Consider the following 23,661-nt stretch of genomic DNA (forward strand, 5'->3'; position numbering starts at 1 on the left):
GTTTTTGATTTGATTCGTTTATTACCTTCGTTTATTACTTTTCGTTCAATGACAATTGAGCGTGTTAAATGGAGACATGGCTTTTCCGAGAAAAAACAAAAGTACCGTCTCACGTTCGTTTTCAACAAAAACAAAAGTATCATGTTGCAAAAAAGAGAAAAACAATAGTATCGTTTTACAGTGTTTGGCAAAGTGCCAAAAGTATACTGTAACAAACAAAAGTATCTCATTACGGTTATTAAAACACTAGCAACAAAATAAGCACTTTAAACAGAATAAGAACGTGCCATTTCGTGACATTTTGATAATTAAATTAGTTCGTGTTTTTCAATTAAATGATGAAAAATTACGTATTGAATACAGTCAACTCTCCCTATCACGGACACCTTCGGGACCGGCTCCAACTGTCCGTTTGAGAGAGGTGTCCGTCTTATAGGGAGTTAAGTTAAAGTAAAATGACTGAAAAACGGCAAAGACGGGACCATCACCAGGTGTCCATCTTATGGAGGTGTCCGTCTTTTAGAGGTGTCCGTCTTTTAGAGGTGTCCGTTAAGCGAGGGTTGACTGTAAAACAGTTCACTTGAAGTATCAAAGAGCACGTAAAAATTATTTTGTTTGCAAGCAAATTTTGTGCAAAACAATGACTCCGTGGGCCACAATACACAAATAGTTCAACCCATGGCATAAACCATCCCAACAGGACAATCACACAGTCTCACTCCGTGTAATCCTTTTACTCAGTGTTAATTACTATGATCAACACATAAAGAATAAAAGAGCTGATGAAATTAATGACTCATTATAATCCTAGATATTAAAAAATATAGTTTTATGCCTGTCAAAATAATAATCTCTGCCTGTCATGCAAGTAAAATATTGATGGCTTTATGAGTTTGTGATCCTTCAGCCAATTCTGATATCCTCCAAAGCATACATCTTGATCGCCCCTAAAAACGACTGTGTGGGAGGCTAGAATGTCCAGTGTATATAAGAAAAAAATATACCGTAAGTAATCTATTTAGCCCCTTAGCTCCCAACAGAAATACACATCATATTTTTTTTACAATACTGATAAACCAAAATTAGGAATTGTTATTTATAATACCTTAATCATAAAAAGTTGATTATATGAGGAATGGTACGTTGCCGTTGTCCTGTATGCTAACAAACTGCCAAATTATTTGAAAAACTGAGTGACTAAAGTAACTAACTATGTTATGTTCCTAATTTAGTTAAAGACTATACAGAACAGTCATACATTTAGTAAAAATATTTAGTTAACACAACTGAGTAAAAATATTTTTAAAATAACAATATATATAATTTAACCTTTTCAGGCTTTTATGCTACTGATGCCAGGATAACCTGTTATTCCACCCTTTTAGAGTGGAAAACAGTATTTGCAACTATGGTACCATAATACTATTATTTACATAAGCAAACAAAACTCTGAGAATAAGCCAGAAACAAACCAAGGCATATTTTGGTATGAAGAATACTTCAGCACACCATGCACTATATATATAAATGTATTATTTATTTCTATTTTATTTATTAATATATTTCCTTATTTCATTTCAAGGTGATGGTTAAATTTTCATTAGTTGTTAAATTTATCAAGTTTTTCATTTTGATCATGAAAACTACATTTTGTGCATAATTTCAATGCACTTTCAGCTGCTTAGTACATAATTTTAAAAAATAAATCTCTCTTTTTTTATAATTTTTCCGGCCTTATATTTACCTTATTATAGGAAATTAACGCTTTTGTTAATTAAGGTGTTTGAAATTAACACGACTTAAATTAACGCGAGTTGAAGGAAAAATAATTTCCCAGTAAAGGAAATTAACGCAAAACGGGGAGGGGGGGGGGTAAATTTCAAAATGAAGGAAATTAACATGATGTACGGCAAGAAAAGCTTGTTCATAAAACAGGAACAAGTTATTTCAACACTAGGCGTATAATATTAAACGGAAACAATGTTCGTGGTACTAAACTTAAACGTAGGACCATTTCTAGCGTTCTTCAATGTTATTAGATCATTTACCGTAACTAACAAAGGTTTGCCATACTGCCCCAACACTACACTGACTGGTACCTATAAAGTTGACCTGCATGAACACCCGGGGGCTCTACTCAAAAAAGTTTTATACGGGGAGGCTCCGCCCCAAGTTCTAACCCCTTACCCTTTTATATACCATTTTTCACAGAAATTGTACCCCTTTCGTATACCTTTAACTGAAAAAAGGTACCCCTTTCATATACCTGAAAGACATGGCGTGGACTTGAAATAGGATGTTTTCTTGTCATTTTAAAATAATACAACCGTAAATTGCGTCCGTTCGAAATATTTTAATTAAAGGCCCTTTTAAATAGCCAAATGACAGATTTCCATACCCTTCCGTATACTTAACCTCGTGAAATCCCTACCCTTTAATATACCTGAAGCCTGAAAAAGGTACCCCTTTCGGGTGGAGCCTCCCCGTATAGGCCATTATAGGGAGTACCCCCCCCCCCCGGGCATGAACAAAGGCACTGTGAGAGCAAAACTGTCCTTACCCTAGGACACAAGGACTCTGACATTGCCCTTAATTTTAGCCCCACCGTTCTGCCACGGTGCAATTAAGTAAATTTCGACTTAGATTTGTGCTAACTCATCCATATCTATTATACCCCTTCTATCGTCATTCATATCTACAGGGATGGGAACGGATGGTTCTCCAGAAGGCGACTCCACATATCGGTAAAATACAGACATGACCACAAACACCAACATCACAACAAATAACATGGCAGCAAAAAAGAAAAATTCTGTCATCTGGTTAGTAAAGAGGTGAGATTCTGCTTCGATGACGACAATCAGATTACCAAATGCCACCGTCATGAGCCAGGCTGCCTGAAGACATGACTTCATACTCGCAGGTGCCTGAGAATATGCAAACTCTAAACCTGTGTTTATGAAACAAAAAGTAAAATGTCTGAGATTTCAGGTTTTGATATTGTAATGAACTTTTGATCAAATTTAATGTTAAAAAGCACACTATAAATAAATAAATTATTATTATTATTTTTTCAGTTTATTTAAATATTTTAGGATTTTAATATTGTAATGCGCTTTTGATTATTTGTTATGTTAAAAAGCTCTTTATAAATTAATAATTAATTATTATTAGTAGTAGTATTATTATAATTTTCATTATTATTAAGTTTTGGTTTAAATCCCTAAACTATTTTAGATTCAGTAATTGATCTTCATGAAGATGGATTGCTCCAAATTGAGAAATCACTTCTAAATGTGGGTAATGATCTTTCATCTAATTGGCCAAGAGGAAAATGATACAGCCCTTAATCTATGCTGTGGGTAGTATCCCTCTCTCCTTTTAATTAAAATTCCAATTGCTGCTAATTTTTTTTGGCAGTTCACTTTCTGCTCACAGACACTCTGTGGGGAAAAGCTGAAGAAAAGATTAGATACTGTTTAAAGTCTACCCTAAATAATATTAGTTAATTATAATGAAAGTAAATGTATGTACCGGTATAATTTTATACAAGGCATGTGATGCCAATTAAATTACTTGCAAATTCATTGTGCGTTTAACTTAAGGGTTAGCCTTAAATTTGTTCCAATTTTTTTAATAATTTGCAACTTAAAGTGAGTAAGTAACATAAGAGATTGGTAACTCACCAGTTATTGAGAACATTATTTCTCCACTTGTGATTACAAAATATTGTGGAATTTGATACAACATTGAGACACTTTTAGCTTGCAGGTCTTCATACAGAGTGACTTTAGCTACTCCATTCTGTGTCTTCTGCATCACCGCAGTGTAAATCCCACCATTCTGAACCACAATGTCACTAGAAATGTATGTTGTACTTGAATTCTTTCCTTTCACTGTTAGTTTATAATGATCTGCTCCAACTACAGTACAATTTGACACTCCCATAACAACTACATTTTCTTGAATCCTGTCTTTATCAAGAAAAATATCAAATGTTTTGTCATCATCAGATAAAGGAAGAAGAACCGTGCAAAGCTTGGCTTTCCCTGGTGGTGGAAGAGTTACATTTTGTTTTACTTTATGTGCTATTATTTGATTTCCATGGTCACTAACAATCAAGTTGAACCACTGCTTTTCCTCTAGGATGAGGCGACTTGTAAAAGTTCTCTTTGTCAGATTACATTTTGATGATGTTGAAGAAATCATAGTCGTCAAGTTCTTCCCCGCTGGTAATTCCAGCTCAGTAGAATGTCCATAAGAGGCAACTGTTACATTTTTGTTCCCAATGGTAAGTGACACAGGGCAGTCCAAAGAGTTGATCACTTGTAAATTGGCTTGCCCTCCTGGCGGTGCATTCTTGATGACTTCTTCACTCTGACATTGTAATCACAAAATAATGTAATGTAAATAAATGTCAAAATAATGTAATTAAAAATGACTTGAATTAATATATAATACCACATAATTTTACAGTCATAAAACAACATCATGCATCGACATAACGAACAATATTTTTCCTCCCAGAAAAAGCAAAATATATGGAAAAGAACCTTGATATAACAAAACCTCGATATTAGCGAACACATTTTGCCAGTCCCTTGGCCCTTCGTTATATCGAGGTTCCACTGTACTTTTAGTTAGCAAATTGAAAGACACACCCCAAAAAACTATATCGCCCCTTATACAAATTGGGAGAAGACACACCCTAAATACTGTGCTTTCCTTACATAGTAGTGAGACATACCCTAAAGGACTGTACCAGCTCTGCACAGTAATAAGAGACACACCACAAACACTGCACCCCTCGTGCACAGTAACATAACCATACCACCCCTGCACCGTGGTGTAAGACCCACTCCAAGTGACTGTAACTCTCCTACATGAGACACACCATAAAGCACGCATGCATAAGCTAAAAAGCGTGACATTCCAAATCACTGCTTCCAGTCCCCTGCTAAGTGACAGTAAGCAAGGAACACCCAAAATGACACTTACTTCACCAAACTTTAAAATAGTTGCAGCAAGACAAATCCCAATCCCAGTACAGTCAAACCTCCATTATCCGGACTTGTGGGGACTGGGCAAAATAGTCCGGATAATCAAAAGTATGAATATTAATGAGCCAAAAAACTAAGATTTTTTTCATTTCTGGGAATAAGAATAAGAATAAGAATTTTCTTCGAAAACTAACCTTGTGTTTCTTAAAATTTCCTTTCAGATTTCAATGTGAAGTTTATTATCATGCTTACACGAGCGTTTTAGCAACATGTGTTTTACCGGCTTTATTAGTGGAAAATGTCAGCTCTTTATTCAAACCTTGTGCCAGTGAGTCTCTACACCATATTAAGCGGATAAATTCTAATAAATTTCGACTTGAATTGTCAATTTAATGACACAGATAGCAATTAAGCGATAGGACATCGTAACATGCACATCTTTCGAAAGCGGAGTGCGTAATGCGCCATTTGAAACGCAATTGTCCTGATTTTTAACATAATTTCTGAATTTTTTACCTCTTAAAGTTTTTAAGATTAAAGGTTGTTAAATAAATATTCATGAAAAAAAAACAGGACCAGAGAAAAACTCCGGATAATCGAGGTTCGACTGTAGTGAGAAATGCACCTCAAATAACTACACAGTGTATTTTTGGTTCTGAGCCAACAGCAACTAATAAATTGTCTAATGTTACTATCATGTCACATTAGCCTTACCAGGATCTTCATCTGAAGAAATCCTGCAAAAATAAAGGCCACTGAAGCAAGTATCATTCCTGCGCACATCCTCTTGAGTGGTTTTGGCCTCTTTAGCAGTGGGTACACAACACCCTCAAACAGCGGAATAAGGATGATGATGAAAAGAGGATTTAATGCCTGCATTTGGTCTGGTTTAATTGTTCCCAAAAAACCTGTGTTAAGATGAATAAATTACTTAATAAATTATTGATTGACTTATTGATTGATAGATCGATCAATCAATCAAGTTTAATAAGGAGGTGTGGAAGCCTTTGGTTAGCGCGGTGGGCTCCGAATTGAGCGGTCCAGGTTCGAGCCCTTGCCAGGGCACTTCATTGTGTTCTTGGGCATGCTAGACAGTCTACTCTCTGATTGTATATAGGGCCTCTCTCCACCCAGGCATATAAATGGTCACCTGCAAATTTAATGCTTGGGTAACCCTGCGATGGACTGGCATCCCAACCAGGGGGAGTAGAAATACAACTTCCCAGTCACTTCATGCTTAGGAAACCAGGATAACCTCTAGCCTGATGGGCCACTAGGCTCAATGACAGACTCTACCTACCTATCTACCTGAAATTAAAAAGGGTGATGAGAAGATCCCTGATGATCAGTAGGCATATTACCTTACAGTGGCACTCACAGTGAAAGTTAATATATTCCTAAGCTAGCTGCTTACAGTTCATATTTTTCTTTCTTAAAATAATGTTGTTGTTGCATAAACAAAGCAGGAGGTGAGAATTTGGGGGCCAGGATAGATTTGTTCTTAATATCATGGTACTTAGAAAGGCCAATGAACATGTATGTGTAGAGAAAAGTGGGTCAACTAAGATGTGGGAGGCTTGAGTGACTGAAGTTCAGGGCCCGGTTCGTTCAAAGCACGATTAAGCTAATCCAGAATTAGCGTGAAACTTGATTTCAATTTTATAACATTTTGTTTCCAGAGGTTTTCTGTTAATATTTTGTCCCCCAGTTTTGACGTGGGACCAATCTCAAACTTCACAAAACATTAGCTGTGGAAAACCCTTTAAACTCATGAGAAATTAAAACCTCGATCATCTTTTAATCCTGGGTTAGCGTTAATCGCTTTTCGAACTAAGGCGGGCCGGCCCAGGAAACCACAAAAGGATCAGTAGATAATTGAAAAACTTCGACAGTATGGTTACTTACATTGTATTAGTTAAATGGTTCTTTACAGTTTTTCTATTAATACCTAGAAATTATTTTATTTTGTTCAATGAAAAAATAAAAAATACTAACCAGCATCACCATCCATCTGTCCTGCCTGCAAAACCCAGCGGGACCCCTGCTGATCAAACAGCGTCCAAAACACGGGCAGCGGAAGAAACATAAACAGCACTCTGCACATAGCTTTGATGTCCTGTATCAGCTGTGCGTCGTATTTATCACCAGCCCAGTCCATCCAGTGGTCCTTCTTTTCTCCCTTAAAACAACAACATAAAGAGTGATGATGATGATGATGATGATGATGATGATAGATCACCATGATGATGATGATGATGATGATGATGATGATGATGATGATGATAGATCAATGATGACGACGACGACGATGATGATGATGATGATGATGATGATGATGATTATGATGAGCACTCCATAAAACATCTAATGCAACTTGTCATGTTAAAACAATCCATCTGCTTTCATACCAGTTGATCTCCTTTTTTTTGCATTAAGTAACAGCTACTGTTGTCAAATGCAAACTCTGTGCAAACTAAGCCTAACATGACAAGACTGAAAGGTAGGATGGGAAGAATTGAAGATGATGCTTATAAGATAAAGAAATACCCAAGGGAGATAAAACATCAAGTGGAACACAATTTCCAATGTTTCCTTTTTATTCAAACATGCTACCCTCAAACGAGCTAAATTGTCAGTCAGAATTTTTCAAAAGCTCAAAGCCATGCAAAAGTAAATTATAAAAAAACACAAATAAGGGGCAAAATAAATTGTTTCATAAGTAAATACAAACTAATAGACTTCTTTTCCACTGATATGCAAAATTCTTATAAATACCCAGACTACTATTTGGTCACAGAAGAGCTGATGTCTTTATCTGATGTGCCTTGAAATGAAAACATTATTTAAGCTGTATGCCTGTAGGACTAGGTATGATACTTACCTTTATGGTAACTTTCTTTTTGAGTGCATAGCTGACAGCCTTTGCAACCCGCCATAAAATGTTGTCAGTTTGAGGTACCCTCTTGTACTTATGTCGACCAAACCAAAAGAACGCAATGGCCATCAACATCAAGACTGCAGGAACGCCAAAGGCCAGGGGGTAGCAGTCATCCCCATAACACTTCACATCTCCTGTTAGATTGTAATTAGAGTATTGACAACAAAAACAAAATTTGAAAATTATACAGTTTAACCTGCACTAATGGAGACCTCCTGTAGGTCGACACCAGTCCCATAAGCAGACGGTAAGGTCCCAGCCACATGCAAACCCAACTTTTTTAACCTTGTTTAAGTTAACACTTCTCCTAAGCAGCCCGTTTTGGGGCCCAAAGGGGGGAAGGACACTTATACATGTAGGAAGTTCAACTGATGGGAGTGCTTTTAAGACCTGGTGGCTGGAGAAAACAACCAACCCATGAAAAATGAAAGATAGGAAATTTGAACTGAACAGTTCTATATTTCCTGATGACATGTACTTATTCTTAACTGGAATTAGTTAATTACCGTGTCTGGTTATTACTACAATTATAGGTATTTTTGTTTAAGCTCAGTGAATATTGCATGTTTCCTTTGGTAATAATTCCACCTAAACTGCTAAAGGAGGGATGGGGTGAGAGCATAAAATTAAAACTCTCTAGAGGGAGAAAGCAATAGCATATCATATTATTGCTTGCTAATGACTTAAAAGATAAAAGTTAAGAAAATAAAATTACGGTAATTTTAACTTTTGAATGTTACAGGCACTACCCGGGGTACAAAGTAACAACTTAGTATCCCTACCTCTGAGAACAGGTGTGATCAACATTGACAACAAACTTCCAGCATTTATTGCAAAATAAAACACTGAGAAAAAGCTTTGAAGCAAACGAGACTGATCAGAAGTGAATTGATCTCCACCAAATGCCGACACACACGGCTTGATGCCTCCAGTACCCAGGGCTATTAGAAACAAACCAATCATTGGGCCTGCAATCTCACCCGCACCAAGAGGAGGAAGAGCCGTGACGGACACTACCAAGTTCCCGGCGCAGTAGACAATGGAAATATACAAGATTGTCCTGTAAAAAAAACCAATATTACCTAATTACTATTTACAAATAATAGTGCATAATTATCAAGTTTAGAACAAGCAAAAATAGAAATTAAACCCAATTAAGTGTCTAGCCTGCGAATACAGCCACCATGTGCGAAATGCGAACAGAGACGTCTGTGATTCATGGCCAGAAATTCCATACGTCAATCGTAAAGTAAATCTGTGCAGAATCCAGATAGGGGCACTAATTGGTCATCTAGTTAATTAACATAATTACGTAATTTCGATTTAGCGCCCTCCTTCAAATAAGCGCCCTTTTAACCCCTTTTTTTTTTTTTTTTTCCCCTTTTCCCCCCTTTTTTCCCCTTTCTTTTTTTTTTTTTTTTTTTTTTAACCCCCCAAAGCAGTATACAAAATATAACACTTCATTACACTTTATGAAAAAAAAAACAGATGCTGTTGGGGACTAAAAGTTGACCAGGGAAGGATCGTGAAGCTACACTGAAGCTATACCTTACAATTGCTATAATTTCTCGCTTCATATGTTATGGGGAAACCCAACAAAACTGCTTTATGAACCAGATGAACGACCTCAAAGATGAACAGAAAGGATGCGCCACTGCGGCAGACCTCTCTTTTCGCGTTTCGCGTTTCGCATGCAGTAGCAGGAGCAGTGTGAGGCCGCTGTATTCTTGGGCTATAAAGGTAGTGATAAAAATTTTCTACAAGAAATCAGTACTCTTTTAGACAGCACAACTTATAGGACCATGAATTACTTTCCCAGACCAATCTGCGGTAAGCTTATACATGTATCAAAATATTTAAAAAAAAATCTTTCTTTGGTTAAAAAGTTGAAAATTATGATCTTTAGATTGTCATTGAGTGCAACCTTTGACAAATAATAGATAAAAACCACCAACATGGAAATGTCTGTTTTTAAAATGGTTTAATTATTTTCCCTTGGTACAATTTGGTACTGAGTAGAACTCCTATTAAACGGCCACCCTTGGGGAAATAGCAACCGGCTGCCTAATAGAGGTTGTTTGCCACTTAATAGGGGTTTGTCAGAAATTAGGATCAGGCAAATTAAAAAGGTTATGTTATTTCAATACGAAACGATAGGGGGAGAAACAATAGAATGCTCATTGGGATGCCCCCCCCCCCCCCCCCCTCCTGGCTGCTTAAAAAGGGTTTCTATTTACAGCATAATACTGAAAATAGTTTTGGGACTTTAGTAACTGGTCTCTTAAGAGGGGTTCAACTGTATTTTTCCTTTAAGTTTGAACATTCTGGTGTGTGATAAACTTTAATATATTTGAATATTTAACAAAGGAAAATACCAAATAGGCCATTTTGTCTCATCTGTTTCAAAGCAAGTCGTTATGCGATACCATTCAAATGAAAATGACTGTGATTTGCATGAAAATGGACATGTTGGTGAAACACACTTTTCATATGAATGCTTTCCCACGACGACTGGCTTTGACATAGCAGCAAAAAGGTTACCTGGAAATGACTTATTGCATCAAGGGTAAAATTGAACCACAACATATATATATCCATTCCATACCATAATCAAAGGTCTCTGTGAGACTACGACTATTTTGCTATGGTTTATCTGTTGGCAGTCAATTGTGGTATGGAGTAGTTCTTTTTAAAGGGTGAATTAGGCTTTTCACTTTGTTTAGGAGTGCAAGTGTTGAAATATGTAAATTTGTGTTGTCCTGGATATTCTGGTTAGTTTATTATTAGGAATGTAGGAACGGTGGAACGGCGGAACGGTGGAACGGTACGGTTGATGGGAGGAACATTATAAAATGCGCATTGACGTATTTTCTTAAAAGGCAGTATGTGTGAATTTTGTAAAATGCAGAAGTGTGAAACATTTTAAAAAGTGGCAACAACAGCTACCAAAACAAAGAACCATTTCAATTAAAAATACGCCAATTTAAGGTAAAGAAGGCGTCGAATAATGATTATTTGGGGGGGGGGGTTAGGGTGAAGTGGGGCATAGGTTCGAGATAAAGAAACGCATAAAGCCGAAGTAAGTTAAGAAAGCTGTTAAAAGGGAAATGAAAGTTCCTGAAGTACTGAGAAATTTCTAATGGAATCACAAGAACAAGGGGTTTCTATTAAGGTAATTTATCCAAGTCAAACCCTGCTCAAGGTGAGCTGTTGTGAGATGAGCTATCTCACATATCCATATCATATCATATATCTTCAATCTATAACGCCGCAATTTGAACCCGAAAGTGTTTATGCAATACTAATGAGAGCCCCTTTCATTTTGTACCATTTGGAATTTTATCTATTCATACGCAGAAGAACCCAACGAAACCGCTCCACAAAATTTCCGCTCTGCAACCTGAACTTGAGCTGGCTGGCAAATTTAGGAATGAGACTGTTCGCTTGCTGGGACGGTTTTCCTTGGAGAAAACTTGCTGGGATTTTACAAAATATCGATGGTACCTGGGGAAAATGAACCAAAACCTTCTGCTGGCTAAAACAGAAGAAAACGACGCGCGGATTTATAAACGAGAATTTAATAACTGACTAACTTGTATTTGTAAACAATAAAAAGTAATTGTTGACTTTATTTCTATTGTTTCCGTCGGTTATTCTGCTGTCACTGAAGAGGCAAAACAGGTCTCTTTCTTTTCTGTATGTAAATTGAGCATGTGAACGATTTTGAGTCAGTTGAACAGCGCGCTCTGCCCAAAGCTAATGTGTGGCTATCTATAACCAGCGTTTTATGGAATAACTACGTATAGGATAACCAGCTTGACCGACATAGTTCTTGGTGAGTATCGATTGTTCCGTTTTCTCTGCCGATTAAGCAGCCTTGAGCAGTTTGAGGGGCGTTCTATGAATAATATCGTGTTCAAATTTTCAGCTGCCCGGGGCGATGGGATGTAAAAAACACACACAAGTTATTCAACAGCATACGCAACAGACCGAAACACGTGCGAAGCAACAAGACAGATAATTTACCTCAATTTCTAGCTTCGAATATAGACCCAAATCTCCAAGTAACTTTCTCTGACACTCAAAAAACGTTTCAGATCATAATTCCTTCTCAAAGACCATCTTAACGAGCTTTTAAACCCTATTAAAGCTCGTTAGACCGAGACCGCCATATTGCTGAAGGAATAACTTCTGCAAAAATCGTCATGTAAGGCACATTAAAGTTTCTTGGCCGGAATCACTAGGTAATTGGCGGATAAAATTCACTTCCTGTATACCAAATTTGGAGGAGAACGGAAGTAACGCGAATTAAAATAATTTTGGCGATTTACGGTCTAATTAGACCAAAAATCTGTTACAAATTATAAGAAAGAATAAAATTTTGGGTGATAACTCAAAAAGAAGACTTCATCTGTTTAGTTTCTAACTGAAATTTATAAACTGTCGGGCTTGCTTATACCCTACGTCAAAAACGTAATGTAAACCCGGTTACGGATTTTGGGAAGCAGGATCCGTGTTTTCCACCACCTATGTACTCAAACAATTACCGGAAATTCGTTTTATCTTGCTGTGCGTCCATTGTGTAAATTCAAAAGCATCGCTCACGAAAACATACTAACGAGCCTGTTAGCGACTTACTTAATCGCACAGTAGGAAATTCAGGATTAAATACTAAAACTGCCATACCAAAAATTCATAGAATGTATCATACCGTAGAATTGGAATAAAGTGGTAGCTTATCTCTCTAAAAAGAAAAAAAAAACTTCTTTAGCGCAGCTTAGCATATAACGGGAGAATTTTATCTCAACTGGTGTGTCAAGGGGTGTGTCAGCATTGATAACAACTAAGACAACGGAATAGCGTAAACGGCTATAAATAAACACGGCAGAACAAAAGAAAACACGTGTTAAAAAAAATTGAACATAACAGAAGTGAGAGAAAAAAAAGAAGGAAAAGCGTAGCACTTTAAAAATTGTACGTTTTGGCAAACGATGGCAAATGAGTTAACCAGTTACTGATGGCAAAAATCACGAGCATAAATGAGAATTGCCAGATACTGCAACTGCGTTGATGTTTCCCCACTCGCTTACCAACCGCAGTGCGGAAATACTTCAAAGACTAAAAGCGAAACCATGTAGCGATAACTTTATCGAAAAAACATCTGTACCACATGACACTAGCACTCAAGGTAACTCTCTTGCTCCACTGAACATCTGTCTCTTTTCCAGAGTGAATTCTTCCAACGGTGAAGAAAAGTTTATGACAACTGTCAAGTTCAGTGCTATTGAAAACAAATTTATTGAGCAGTAGATAGAGCTCTATTGCTCCTTTAAACTTCGTAAACCGTTGAAAACCACTCCACTCCGCAACAGTTAAAAACCACTGGAATTTGTATCCGTTTATGTTATTTCATTAACTTCACTCTTGCCAAACTAAAGCATTAACGTGCGTATCTTTGTACTGATAACTTTGTACTAATGGATAAAACGCACTCTCCAAGAACTTTCCTTTTAATACAAAGAACAAAACGTTTTTAGACAGTTTATGACCGATTTGGCTTGCGTATGCAAAAATTACAGTTATCTTCAATCCATAACGCCGCAATTTGAACCCGAAAGTGTTTACGCAATACTAATGAGAGCCCCTTTCATCACCTACAGCGGAATATGTGACAAGTCACGTCTTTAACACCAGCTCCCCAGTGTTATGTTGACCCAAACATTGGAAACCACCCCCAAATTGCTTGTGCCGGTCTCACCAGGCTTTGAAAACCAACAAGAAAAATACCATCTTTGGGACTTAAAACGATAAGGAGAAATATAGAATTTTAAAGTGGCCTTAAAACGGAAAACCATGGACTACAGAGTGCTAAAACATTGTTGATGAAGGATTAATTTATCTTTCCTTCCACCGCCGCCATGCTGTAATGGTGCTTACAAATGCGTTTTGAATTCAAAACACTGACTAAATGCAGCTTATCAAATCTTTTAAAAACGAAATGGTAATGTACTGTTATTGCTTTGAACTTGGATGTAATTTTTTGAACGATCGGTAAATCCATTTAGTGTACAATTGACTTCAAGCTGGCTGCTATTTTTAAAATTAAAACTTCGCTTTCAACATGAACATGTGGATAATTTTGAAGCAATACTAATGAGAGACCCTTTCATCACCTACAGCGGATATGCCCTTTCCCACCCTCCCTGGAGTTTTTTTGGTTCTTCTATTGTTCTATAGATAATAACGGCAAATAAACCAATCAAAATCTGTTTTCTGCGCATATTTTTAGAGAACTCTTGGGGTCCTAGAAGAAGGTTTTTCGTATTATTCCGTGCATTGAAATCGTACAAGGAAATCGTATTTACAAACTTCCAAGGCCTTGTTTTGATTCTGAACAAGAAAAAAAAACATATTTGGGACTTAAAACGGAAAGGAGAAACACTATAGAATTTTAAAGTGGCCTTAAAACGGAAAACCATGGAGTACAGAGTGCTGAAACCTTGTTGATGAAGGATTTATCTAGTTTCCTTTCACCGCCGCGAAGATATGGTGTAATAGTGCTTACAAATGCGTTTTGAATTCAAATCACGGAGTTAAACAAGGACCAATTGCGGCTTCTCAAGTCTTTTGAGAACGAAATGGTAATGTACTGTTATTGCTTTGAACTTGGATGTAATTTTTTGAACGATCGGTAAATCCATTTAGTGTACAATTGACTTCAAAAGCCGGCTGCTCAAATTAAAACTTCGCTTTCAACATGAACATGTGGATAATTATTTCTGCCGTGCAGTACAGCACGGTGCGAAAAATTTCGATACTCTGCCGCTTGTCAACACATTTCTTGACTTCATACAAACTAAAAATAAATTCTAAACAAAGTTTCTTTCAAGGTTCTCTGTAATTTTTTGAACGATCGGTAAATCCATTTAGTGTACAATTGACTTCAAAAGCCGGCTGCTCAAATTAAAACTTCGCTTTCAACATGAACATGTGGATAATTATTTCTGCCATGCAGTACAGCACGGTGCGAAAAATTTCGATACTCTGCCCCTTGTCAACACATTTCTTGACTTCATCCAAACTAAAAATAAATTCTAAACAAAGTTTCTTTCAAGGTTCTCTGTAGTAGTCTGAATTCTGTAATTTTGTTAGCGTTTTTAATGCTTTTTCACGAGGCCGCAATTTGAACCCGCAAGTGTTGACGCAATACTAATGACAAACCCTTTCATCACCTACACCGGAATATGTGACAAGTCACGTCTTTAACACGAGATCGAAAGTGTTGACGCAATAATAATAAGAGACCCTTTCATCGCCCACTAAGCGGAAAGAACTCCCTTGAGAAATTAAAACAGTCCCTTGAGAAATTAAAAAAGTCCCTTGAGAGTAGACAAGAATGTTCCAAATTTTGCCCACATCACTCCTAATCTCCTATTTGCTTGTAAACAAGCAAAATAGTCGAAAAAAGAGTGAAGTAAGAAAAATTACGATAAAAACAATAAAAATACTTTTGGGGGAATTACTTGAAACAGTTACCTAGGCAATATTCAATTCTTTTATGAACTTCGTATTGCCATTTAATTCCCCTAAAAGTATTGTTATTTAACAGAGCTTAATTAAAGCTTATATTATTATTATAATTTTTTTTTTTTAACTTTCAGTAAACTTTAATTTACCGTATACATTTCCACGTTTGCACTTTATAAACAGAGAACGATTTTTATAAATTTGTTATAATGCCTTATTCAGGTCACTCGTTAATTTTTAAACTTTCGTTACTCACCGGTATTTTCCAAGCCATCCATCAGCTAACATTGCTCCAAACAAAGGAGTGAAGTAACACAACATTGAGAAAGAGTGGAACACTGCAGTCGCTGTGTTATCTCCAAGAGAAAGCACTCGGGTAAGATATAAGATCAAAATAGCTTTCATCCCATAGTACGAAAACCTTTCACAGAACTCATTCCCCACGATGAAGTAAATACTTGTCGGAAAGCCAGTTTTGCAAAGCAGGAACTTCTTGACCCTCCCCCATGCCTTCCCGCTAAGTTTTGATTTGTCCATTTTCACGTCGTTTTGCGGCGAGACGTGATCATTTGGCAAGGAAGAACGGAAAATATCCGAACCGGTCCAACTCTGCTCGCTGTCTCGACGGTGGACAGGTGAAGAAGTGGTGTTTTGGGTTGACATTGCGCATGAAACACAGAGCAAGTGGCCGTGCTTCCTTGTTGATTGAAGGAACTGTCGGTGACCTTCCCTCCCGCGCCGCGCGCGATGTCGAGTGTTTGGCGTTCTCCGTACATAACGTACCTACTTTCTAGACGACGCAGCCGCTGACCGAGGACAGTTCGCGGTATCGGAAATGAAGGTGTTGTGCAACAGTCAAAGTTAAGGATGGGCCGATACTGGTTTTTCAAAACGATACGATATCGATACGATATTTGCCTTTTTTCTCGATATCGATCTCGATATCGATATTATGACGTCATTTCCGTCCTGATGTCATTGTTTTGTCACGTGGTCTTACAAAGGACAGACCTGGCATTATAAATGTTAGCCAAGAATGCTGATTTTGGTCTTTTTGTTTCACTGTTGCATCAGCAATGTGTGGACATAAAGTCAAGGCAAGAAAAATTCAATTATTGACAAGAACATCAACATTTCTTTGAGCAAAATTGTATTTTTCAACCGCAGGTGCTGACCAGAAGACCGCAGCCTCAGGTCACGTGTGCAGTATCGAAAGCGTATCGAAAGTGCGATATTTTTCGAAAGTATCGATACTTTTCAAAATTGTCAAAATATCGATGTATCGAATATTTGGTATCGAGTATCGGCCCATCCTTGGTCAAAGTTCGTCACACGTGAAAAATGGCGGGGAGGTTTGTAAGAAGAGGTATAGATCATCTTAAAAGTAAAGAATTTAGGGAATACTTATGCAGGTAAATTTGATTTCCTTCTTCCAAACAAGACAACTCACTTTATGGGCTATTCGTCATACTTAATCGCTGTTTTTCTCTGTTCTTTTTCAGCACGGTAAGTGACGACTTGTTACATTGGGGTCTTCATTGCATAGAAGCTCTTTACATATTGATTTGACCTTCCGATCCTTTCAAGTGATTTCGCATGTGTAACTAAATTTGTTATTTATTTGTTTTTCTGCACATGTTACAGCATTTCTGGGGACCAGGTAAGTTTCATTATGTTGAATTTAAGGCTGAATTTGGTTATTTTATTGTGGTTAACTTTTATTGCATAATTTCGCCTTATTCGATCAAAATTTATGTTCGATCGCGTTTTACAAGAACATGTTCTGTAGTTACGAAGATTACTTCTGTCATACGTAGAGACTAGTGTGGATTTAAGCGGACAAGTTTACTTTATTTACGCTTGCTTGTTGATGTGCAAATTACTTCACTCGTTGAATTATTAATTTACAACGAAGCCCCACGTAGAGAAATACCGTAGAAGTTTGGGTTGGTGGTTGGAAAGTTTAATCACTTGTACATTCGCGACTGGATCGTAGACGAGAATAAATTCAAATATATGAAATTGTAATACTATAAACAACTGAACTGCCCTGTTCAACGTTTGTGCACTGCAAACTTTCATCATAGGTGAAGAACCTTTATTGACTAATTTGCAAATGCTTGATATTGGCCGATCGAGTTCTTTCTTTCATGTTTATATTGTTGATAATCACAAAAAAATAACAAGGCCGATATCTAGTCTTTTCGACCATAGAAACTTGTTATTTAAAAAATTTAATTTACTTGCAGGATGCTAAATATATTCTGGTCTTATAAGCAGATCAATTCACCTAACAAAAGCAACAGTATGTTCACATTAATTTCATATCACTAGGGCAGGAAATACGTTTTGAAATCCACTTTCCCAATGGACCAGTAAATTTCAGTTTTCTCTTGCCCCCACTTTCATATTTCTTGCCGTCACTCAGGCTCACAAGACTACTGAAGATAATTTACTTGCCCACCGAGAGCAAAATTTACTTGTCCTGGGCAAACAGACCTGGGTTTTTACTGCTCGTAATTGAATGTAGCCTGCATAGCTACATTCAAAAAAAAAATTGTCGCAAAGCTGATCTGGCATACAAAAGTATTGTGCAACCATTACAAAAAACAGTCGCTGTACATGTATGTCTGTGAAAAGTTATTGCAAATGTTTGTGCTCACTCCACTTTTAAATATATTGGGATGACAGATGTGTACATAGCTTTGAGTTGGCTAAAAAAATACAGCAATGAACATAATTTTGGAAAGATGTGAAATTAAAAATTACAAGCAAAGTCAGGGAGACCCATCTGTCAAGACATCTTACAGCCAAGTGTTGTTGTAGTCAGACCTTCCAAGGCTGGGCTTGACTAATGAAAAGGGTTTTGTTAGAACTGCATTAGGTTTTGTATCTTGGAAATTTTTAGCATAGGATCTTGAAAGCTTGGGTTGTATTTAGAAGTGTGAGCCATCCTATGGCCATCAAGAAGTTACCCTGGTAAATGTTTACAATGGATCCACATCCACTATATGTGAATTCTGAATCCCTACATTCGTTGTTGCTATTAGTTTTACTTGAGACATGTATCTTGATTTGGTTGAATTTAAAAAAGAGCCTTCCTGTGCTTTAAATGCAGACAGCCATGTCCTGTCCACTTTTCAGCACTGTTTTAAGACCAACCTTTCTCAAATGCTGCAGCTGTTAAACATGCATGGCAGTTAGGGCTGTGTATCAGAAGTGCAAGAGTCCATGCAAACACTGTAAACTGCAGTCTTATGAGATTTTTTTCTATGGACTTTGCACCTCCACTTCACTCGTCAAGGCCATTGCTGAAAGAGTTTGTATTGTTATTTTTTAGTTGCCAACTGGGGTCTGCCTTTGGCTGCCATGTCGGACATGAAGAGGGATCCTGAATTCATTAGTGGTAGAATGACATCAGGTACGAAGAATTGTTGACTATCACTGATTGTTCAGGCTTCAAGAAACTTAAAAACACACCAGATCAGGGCTGCAAATAATTTTTTTCACTTGAAAGGACATTTGTCCTACTAAGACACCATCTTGGTTGGACAAAACAAAATTGTGGTCGGACATCACCAAAAACAAAAGGTTGAATTTTATTCATTGTTGCCATAAAATGATCACAAAATTACGATCAAAAAATTGTCCGGACATCATGTCCGACTACACTTGGGATGTCATCGGACATAAGCAAATTTTAGTCGGCCAATGTCCGATGACTGACTGTTATTTGCAGCCCTGCCAGATCTTCGGAAACTACTATTATAACGGTTCGATTTTGTTAAAAAAGGAGTTCTTATTAGAGTCGAGTTTTTCAACTTTCAATCAAGTTTTTCTTATTTCCTTCAATGATTTTATGCAGAAACAAGGTTAAAACCTAAACATGGAGGGTATATTTTCTTGTTTGATGATAAAATTCACCGACACAGTTTTGTTGCTCAATTATCGGGCGACATTCTTGCCAAATTTCAGCAAAAACTGTTGAAACCTCATTGAAAATGAACTTAAAACGTGCGCCTCTCTCTTCGAAACTTTGTTTACGAGATATGAAAGAAAATGTATTTTGGGGCGTACTTCCGCTTTAATGAGATTAATTACAAAAGATGTTTGAAAATGATCACGTGTTGAGCAATAGATTGAAGGTTCATTTTACTTTAACAATAAAACTTCAATGTTCAAAGCGGTGTCAAATGTTGCTTCTGGTTGGAAACAGTATGTTGCATAATTTTATTTCTACGGCTCGCTTTATAACAATTTTCATCTAAGTGCAACAGTTTTAGAAATGTAAATCTAAAACAACAAAAGAGTAAAGTAAGCCGAGAAACTGGTCGTGATGCCAGGTTGTGGCATTACCGCTTCAAGCGGCAAAAAATAATTCGCTGTCGCTATCTACTAGTGCATCTGCCAAATATTTTGTCTTTTTCCGTTGTTGCAGCATTCTTTGAACATGAGAAAGGAATGGGAAAATGTTTCTTCTTTCACATCTGAAAAACTATGCATTTTGCCAGCGAAAAACACCCAAAGCATCTCGTCGAAAACCAAGAACTGTGATAATCACGCAACGGTAGTATCACCACGCTTCTTTAGACAACCTGTTGACAGCTATCAATATCAAATAATAAATGGCAAGAAATGTTTTTCGTTCATAACTTTCTGTAGAGTCAATCTTTTTCCATACTCTTTTTTTAATGGAAGGTCTTAATGAGATCTACCTGAAAATACCAACATATATTTTTCTTTAAAATGGTCAATTTTGGGGTACACTGATACCCTAAATGCTTCTTATTGAATGTATTACTTATAATTTTTTCTTTTATCATTTTGTTTCACCAGCACTTTGTATTTACTCGTTGTTATTCATGAGGTTTGCATGGAAGGTTCAACCTAGGAATATGCTTCTGTTCGCATGCCACTTTAGTAATGAAGTCTGTCAGCTTACTCAACTAGGAAGATTTGTCAAATATAGGTACAGTATGCTACTTTTGCTTTATTTCAAAAGCCATGAGACCTATTTACTGAAATCAATAAAAACCTAAAAGTAATTGTCTAGTTTTGGTAAAAGTAACTATAAGTGTGCACTGAAGCTATAAGAGGGGTGTTATCATGGCTCACCCTTGCCAAGGAATTTTCCATTTCGTTTGTTATTTCAGAAATTTAACGGTAGGTAACTAGATGGGGCCAAGTAACATCACTGATTAACCCCCTCCCTCCTCCCCGAACAACCTTATATAGGCTATATGGCTGCTGGATGGGGTCCTTTTTACCTTCCAGGTCTCCTATAGGGTTAAAATTTTGACCTTTTAGTCTGATATGGAGTCTTTTCGTAAAGTCTGTGTTAAGCCTAGTGCCCCATACAGGCTGGAGCTTATCCTGGTTTCTGTAGCATGAAGCGACTGGAAGTATTTCTACTCCCCCCTGGATGAGATACCAGTCCAACGCAGGGTTACCCCCTAGCATTAGTTCGCCAGTACCCATTTATACACCTTGGTAGAGGGAGGCACTATGAGAGTTAAGTGTCTTGCCCAAGAACACAACACAGTGACCCCAACCAGGGCTTGAACCTGGACTGCTGGATCCGGAGTCCAGCGCATTAACCATTAGGCCACCGTGCCTCCCATAATGGAGTCTCTTGATGGGGAAAAACTTTGTCAGAAGTACTTGTATAGTTTTCTGCTTATCTAAGTCAGGTCGTTTAGAAATGAGCGAAAGCAAATAGTGGATGTTGCAGCATTGTGGACAAAATTTTAAAATGAACATCCTCTTCACCTACACTCTGAGTTGGGGTATACAATTTAACTCTTTGCAGCTCAGTAAATATCCACCACTAGCCACCTCCACTGTGGTGAATAGTTGTTAAATATAGTAATGTACAATAATTATTATTTCTTTTTTTTAGGCTTGAGGGTGGATCAAGTTCAAAACCAAGTGTTGAAGTATACCCATCAAGTTAAACGTACACTTAAAAACTTTCTATTCTGGGAATCTTTGGAATTTGGTGTATGATAATAAATATTTACATAACTTATAACTAAGTTAAATTGACAAAACATGATGTAAATTGGAAAAACTGTTTTTTACCTGTTAATGTTGTTAATGGAACATATTGTTTTTACAGTTTTTAACAATTTGCTTAATTAGGGAAATATTTACTAGGCTATTTAATTCACTTTTGTAAAGTATGGAGTGCCATGTGCAGGGTTGTCAAAATAAGCTGGCAACCGGCGCATTTCACCGGCTATTACGAACTCTGCGCCAGCTACTCGGAATATTAGTAGGTCAGTTCTGAATGTGTGTTATCAAGTTCTGAGTGTTTCGTAGCCGCCTACTTTTTGGATGGAACCTGCTACTCAAAAACCTACTGACGACCCTGCATGTGTTATATACAGCATGGTTACCAATGCACATTTAAATTTCGTCAGGGAAAATTAAACTAAGTACAAGAACAAGGGATTTAGCAGATGATATGAAACTCAGATCTGACCTGAACTCTGGCCAACTCTTGGACTTTAATAGTGTGACTACTCCAACCAAGGCAACCCAAGCAAATTCTTCGCAATTTGACCAATAGTGTTTGTATGTTAAGACAATAAAAAATGGGCACAAATTCATTGCTTCTGTAGCCTGCAGCTGGTATAGATCCATAATTTGTGGGAAATCAGTTGTAAAGATATATAGATTCTGTTCCCTATTTTGCACAAATTTTTGTAAGGTGGCCTTCGTTGGAGCAGTTGCACTGTAAAACCTTGCTACTACAATGTAAAATTGATGATAGACATTAAAGTTCTATAGCCTGACCCCCCCCCCCCCCCAACCTTCAAAGGTTAGGGGCAGACCATTCAATTTTTGATGTAGGGGTTAGGCAATTACGGAAAAAAAAAATTCTTGCACAAAAAAATTATAAAAAAAAATTGTGCACGAGTAAGCACAGAAACAAATTCAAGCAAGCCCCATCTGCATTGGTATTGCAAATACCGTTGCCGAGAAAGAAATTTCAAGCACTCCCCCTCCCCCTTCCCTCCACTCAAAGTTAAATGACCCTCCCTAATTTACAGTAACATTTCTATGTCACGTTATGCTTCCTCCTTGGAGAGCAACGCAATGCGTGACAGAGAGCCGGTGAAAACAAGACTGAAATACAAGTGTGACAATTAAATGAAAATTGGATAAAATTAAGGAATGCTATGATACACTGTGTAACAAAGAGCTCAATAGACCTCTTTAGCTACGTAATGTAAATTGCCCATTGTAGATCATGTGATGCCCTTCAGAGAATTGTTCCTTTGTCTTTCTGGATATTATTCGTTAATTTCCACATGAATTTGTTTGAATTTGAAAGAAATAATTCTCAAGGGTAACATCACATGGTCTACAATGGGACAACAAACAAACGAAGCTAAAGAGGTCTTTTGTTATCAGGAACCAGGATTAAATTTGAAATACAGTATATGATGTTATTTAATTTGAATAATAAAATACTGATTTCTTTTAATTTGTGAACGGTTAATGTTTCTTTTCTTCTTTAATAATAATAATAATAATAATAATAATAATCATTTGTATAGCGCCAATTCCATACGATCAAAGGCGCTTAACAATGTTAAAAAGCGAAATATTAATTAAATAGATTACAATTTACTTTGAATTTAAAAAAATAAAATATGATCAATATAAAAAGGCCTCTCTAGGTCTAGCCTGTTCCAGGCTCTCGGTAGTTATGGGAGAGCGAATAACGCGCGCGGGTGAGCGGGGAAAAAATGAGGCGGGACGTCCCCCCTCGATTTTTCTCGCTCGCCCGCGTTTTTCGCTTTCCCCTTCAACTACCCAGAGCCTGGAACAGGCTACTCTAGGTCCATTCTCGTCCCCATAGCCCTTTCGTTTCTCTTAGCCGACTGGGCCTTGGCACGAGGAAACAAAGGGCTCTGGGGACACAGGATTTCAAGTCCTAGATTCTAGGACTTCCGGTCTTCATGTATGCAGTCATGAAGTTTCAAAAAAATGTATGAGAGAGTCGTTACGTTTTCGACTTCCATTTAGGAATTCTTTGTTTCAAACAGCCAATCAAAACAATTCGAATTAATTCAAAAATCCTTTGTCCCCAGAGCCCTCCGTTTTCTCGTGCCAATCCGGCTAAGAGAAACGAAAGGGCTATGGGGACGAGAATGCTCTAGGTCTTGATAATTTTAAAAAATTCGA

General features: G+C 37.2%; 2 protein-coding genes across 2 annotated transcripts; one reads left to right on the top strand and one right to left on the bottom strand.

Annotated features, from left to right (window-relative positions):
- Window positions 1-713: 713 nt before the first annotated feature.
- Window positions 714-16,206, bottom strand: LOC144656170 (solute carrier family 15 member 2-like). Its single transcript, XM_078516410.1, has 7 exons — window positions 15,722-16,206; window positions 8,721-8,998; window positions 7,882-8,072; window positions 6,996-7,179; window positions 5,715-5,908; window positions 3,687-4,377; window positions 714-2,950 (listed from the first exon to the last, which is right to left on the bottom strand). Exons 1-7 carry the CDS (start codon window positions 16,126-16,128, stop codon window positions 2,640-2,642), a joined length of 2,256 nt encoding a protein of 751 aa, XP_078372536.1. The 5' UTR covers window positions 16,129-16,206; the 3' UTR covers window positions 714-2,639.
- Window positions 16,207-16,782: 576 nt separating this feature from the next.
- On the top strand, window positions 16,783-21,797 carry LOC144656178 (mitochondrial pyruvate carrier 1-like). The gene is made up of 4 exons (XM_078516418.1): window positions 16,783-16,877; window positions 18,786-18,886; window positions 20,302-20,434; window positions 21,365-21,797. Exons 1-4 carry the CDS (start codon window positions 16,807-16,809, stop codon window positions 21,417-21,419), a joined length of 360 nt encoding a protein of 119 aa, XP_078372544.1. The 5' UTR covers window positions 16,783-16,806; the 3' UTR covers window positions 21,420-21,797.
- The last annotated feature ends 1,864 nt before the right edge of the window (window positions 21,798-23,661 follow it).

Source organism: Oculina patagonica, chromosome 6 (assembly GCF_052425735.1).
Source record: "Oculina patagonica isolate OP01 chromosome 6, crgOcupat, whole genome shotgun sequence".
NCBI lineage: Eukaryota > Metazoa > Cnidaria > Anthozoa > Scleractinia > Oculinidae > Oculina > Oculina patagonica.

What these genes read in the sequence shown, in the direction of transcription:
- LOC144656170 (XM_078516410.1), bottom strand. Translation starts at nt 16,128, where the DNA reads ATGTCAACCCAAAACACCACTTCTTCACCTGTCCACCGTCGAGACAGC. An exon ending in TTCTTCAGATGAAGATCCTG is followed by an intron (nt 4,378 to 5,714) that starts GTAAGGCTAATG and finishes TTACAATGTCAG; the next exon opens with AGTGAAGAAGTCATCAAGAA. An exon ending in AATAATGTTCTCAATAACTG is followed by an intron (nt 2,951 to 3,686) that starts GTGAGTTACCAA and finishes TCATAAACACAG; the next exon opens with GTTTAGAGTTTGCATATTCT.
- LOC144656178 (XM_078516418.1), top strand. Translation starts at nt 16,807, where the DNA reads ATGGCGGGGAGGTTTGTAAGAAGAGGTATAGATCATCTTAAAAGTAAA. An exon ending in TTTAGGGAATACTTATGCAG is followed by an intron (nt 16,878 to 18,785) that starts GTAAATTTGATT and finishes TTGCTGAAAGAG; the next exon opens with TTTGTATTGTTATTTTTTAG. An exon ending in TAGTGGTAGAATGACATCAG is followed by an intron (nt 18,887 to 20,301) that starts GTACGAAGAATT and finishes TTGTTTCACCAG; the next exon opens with CACTTTGTATTTACTCGTTG.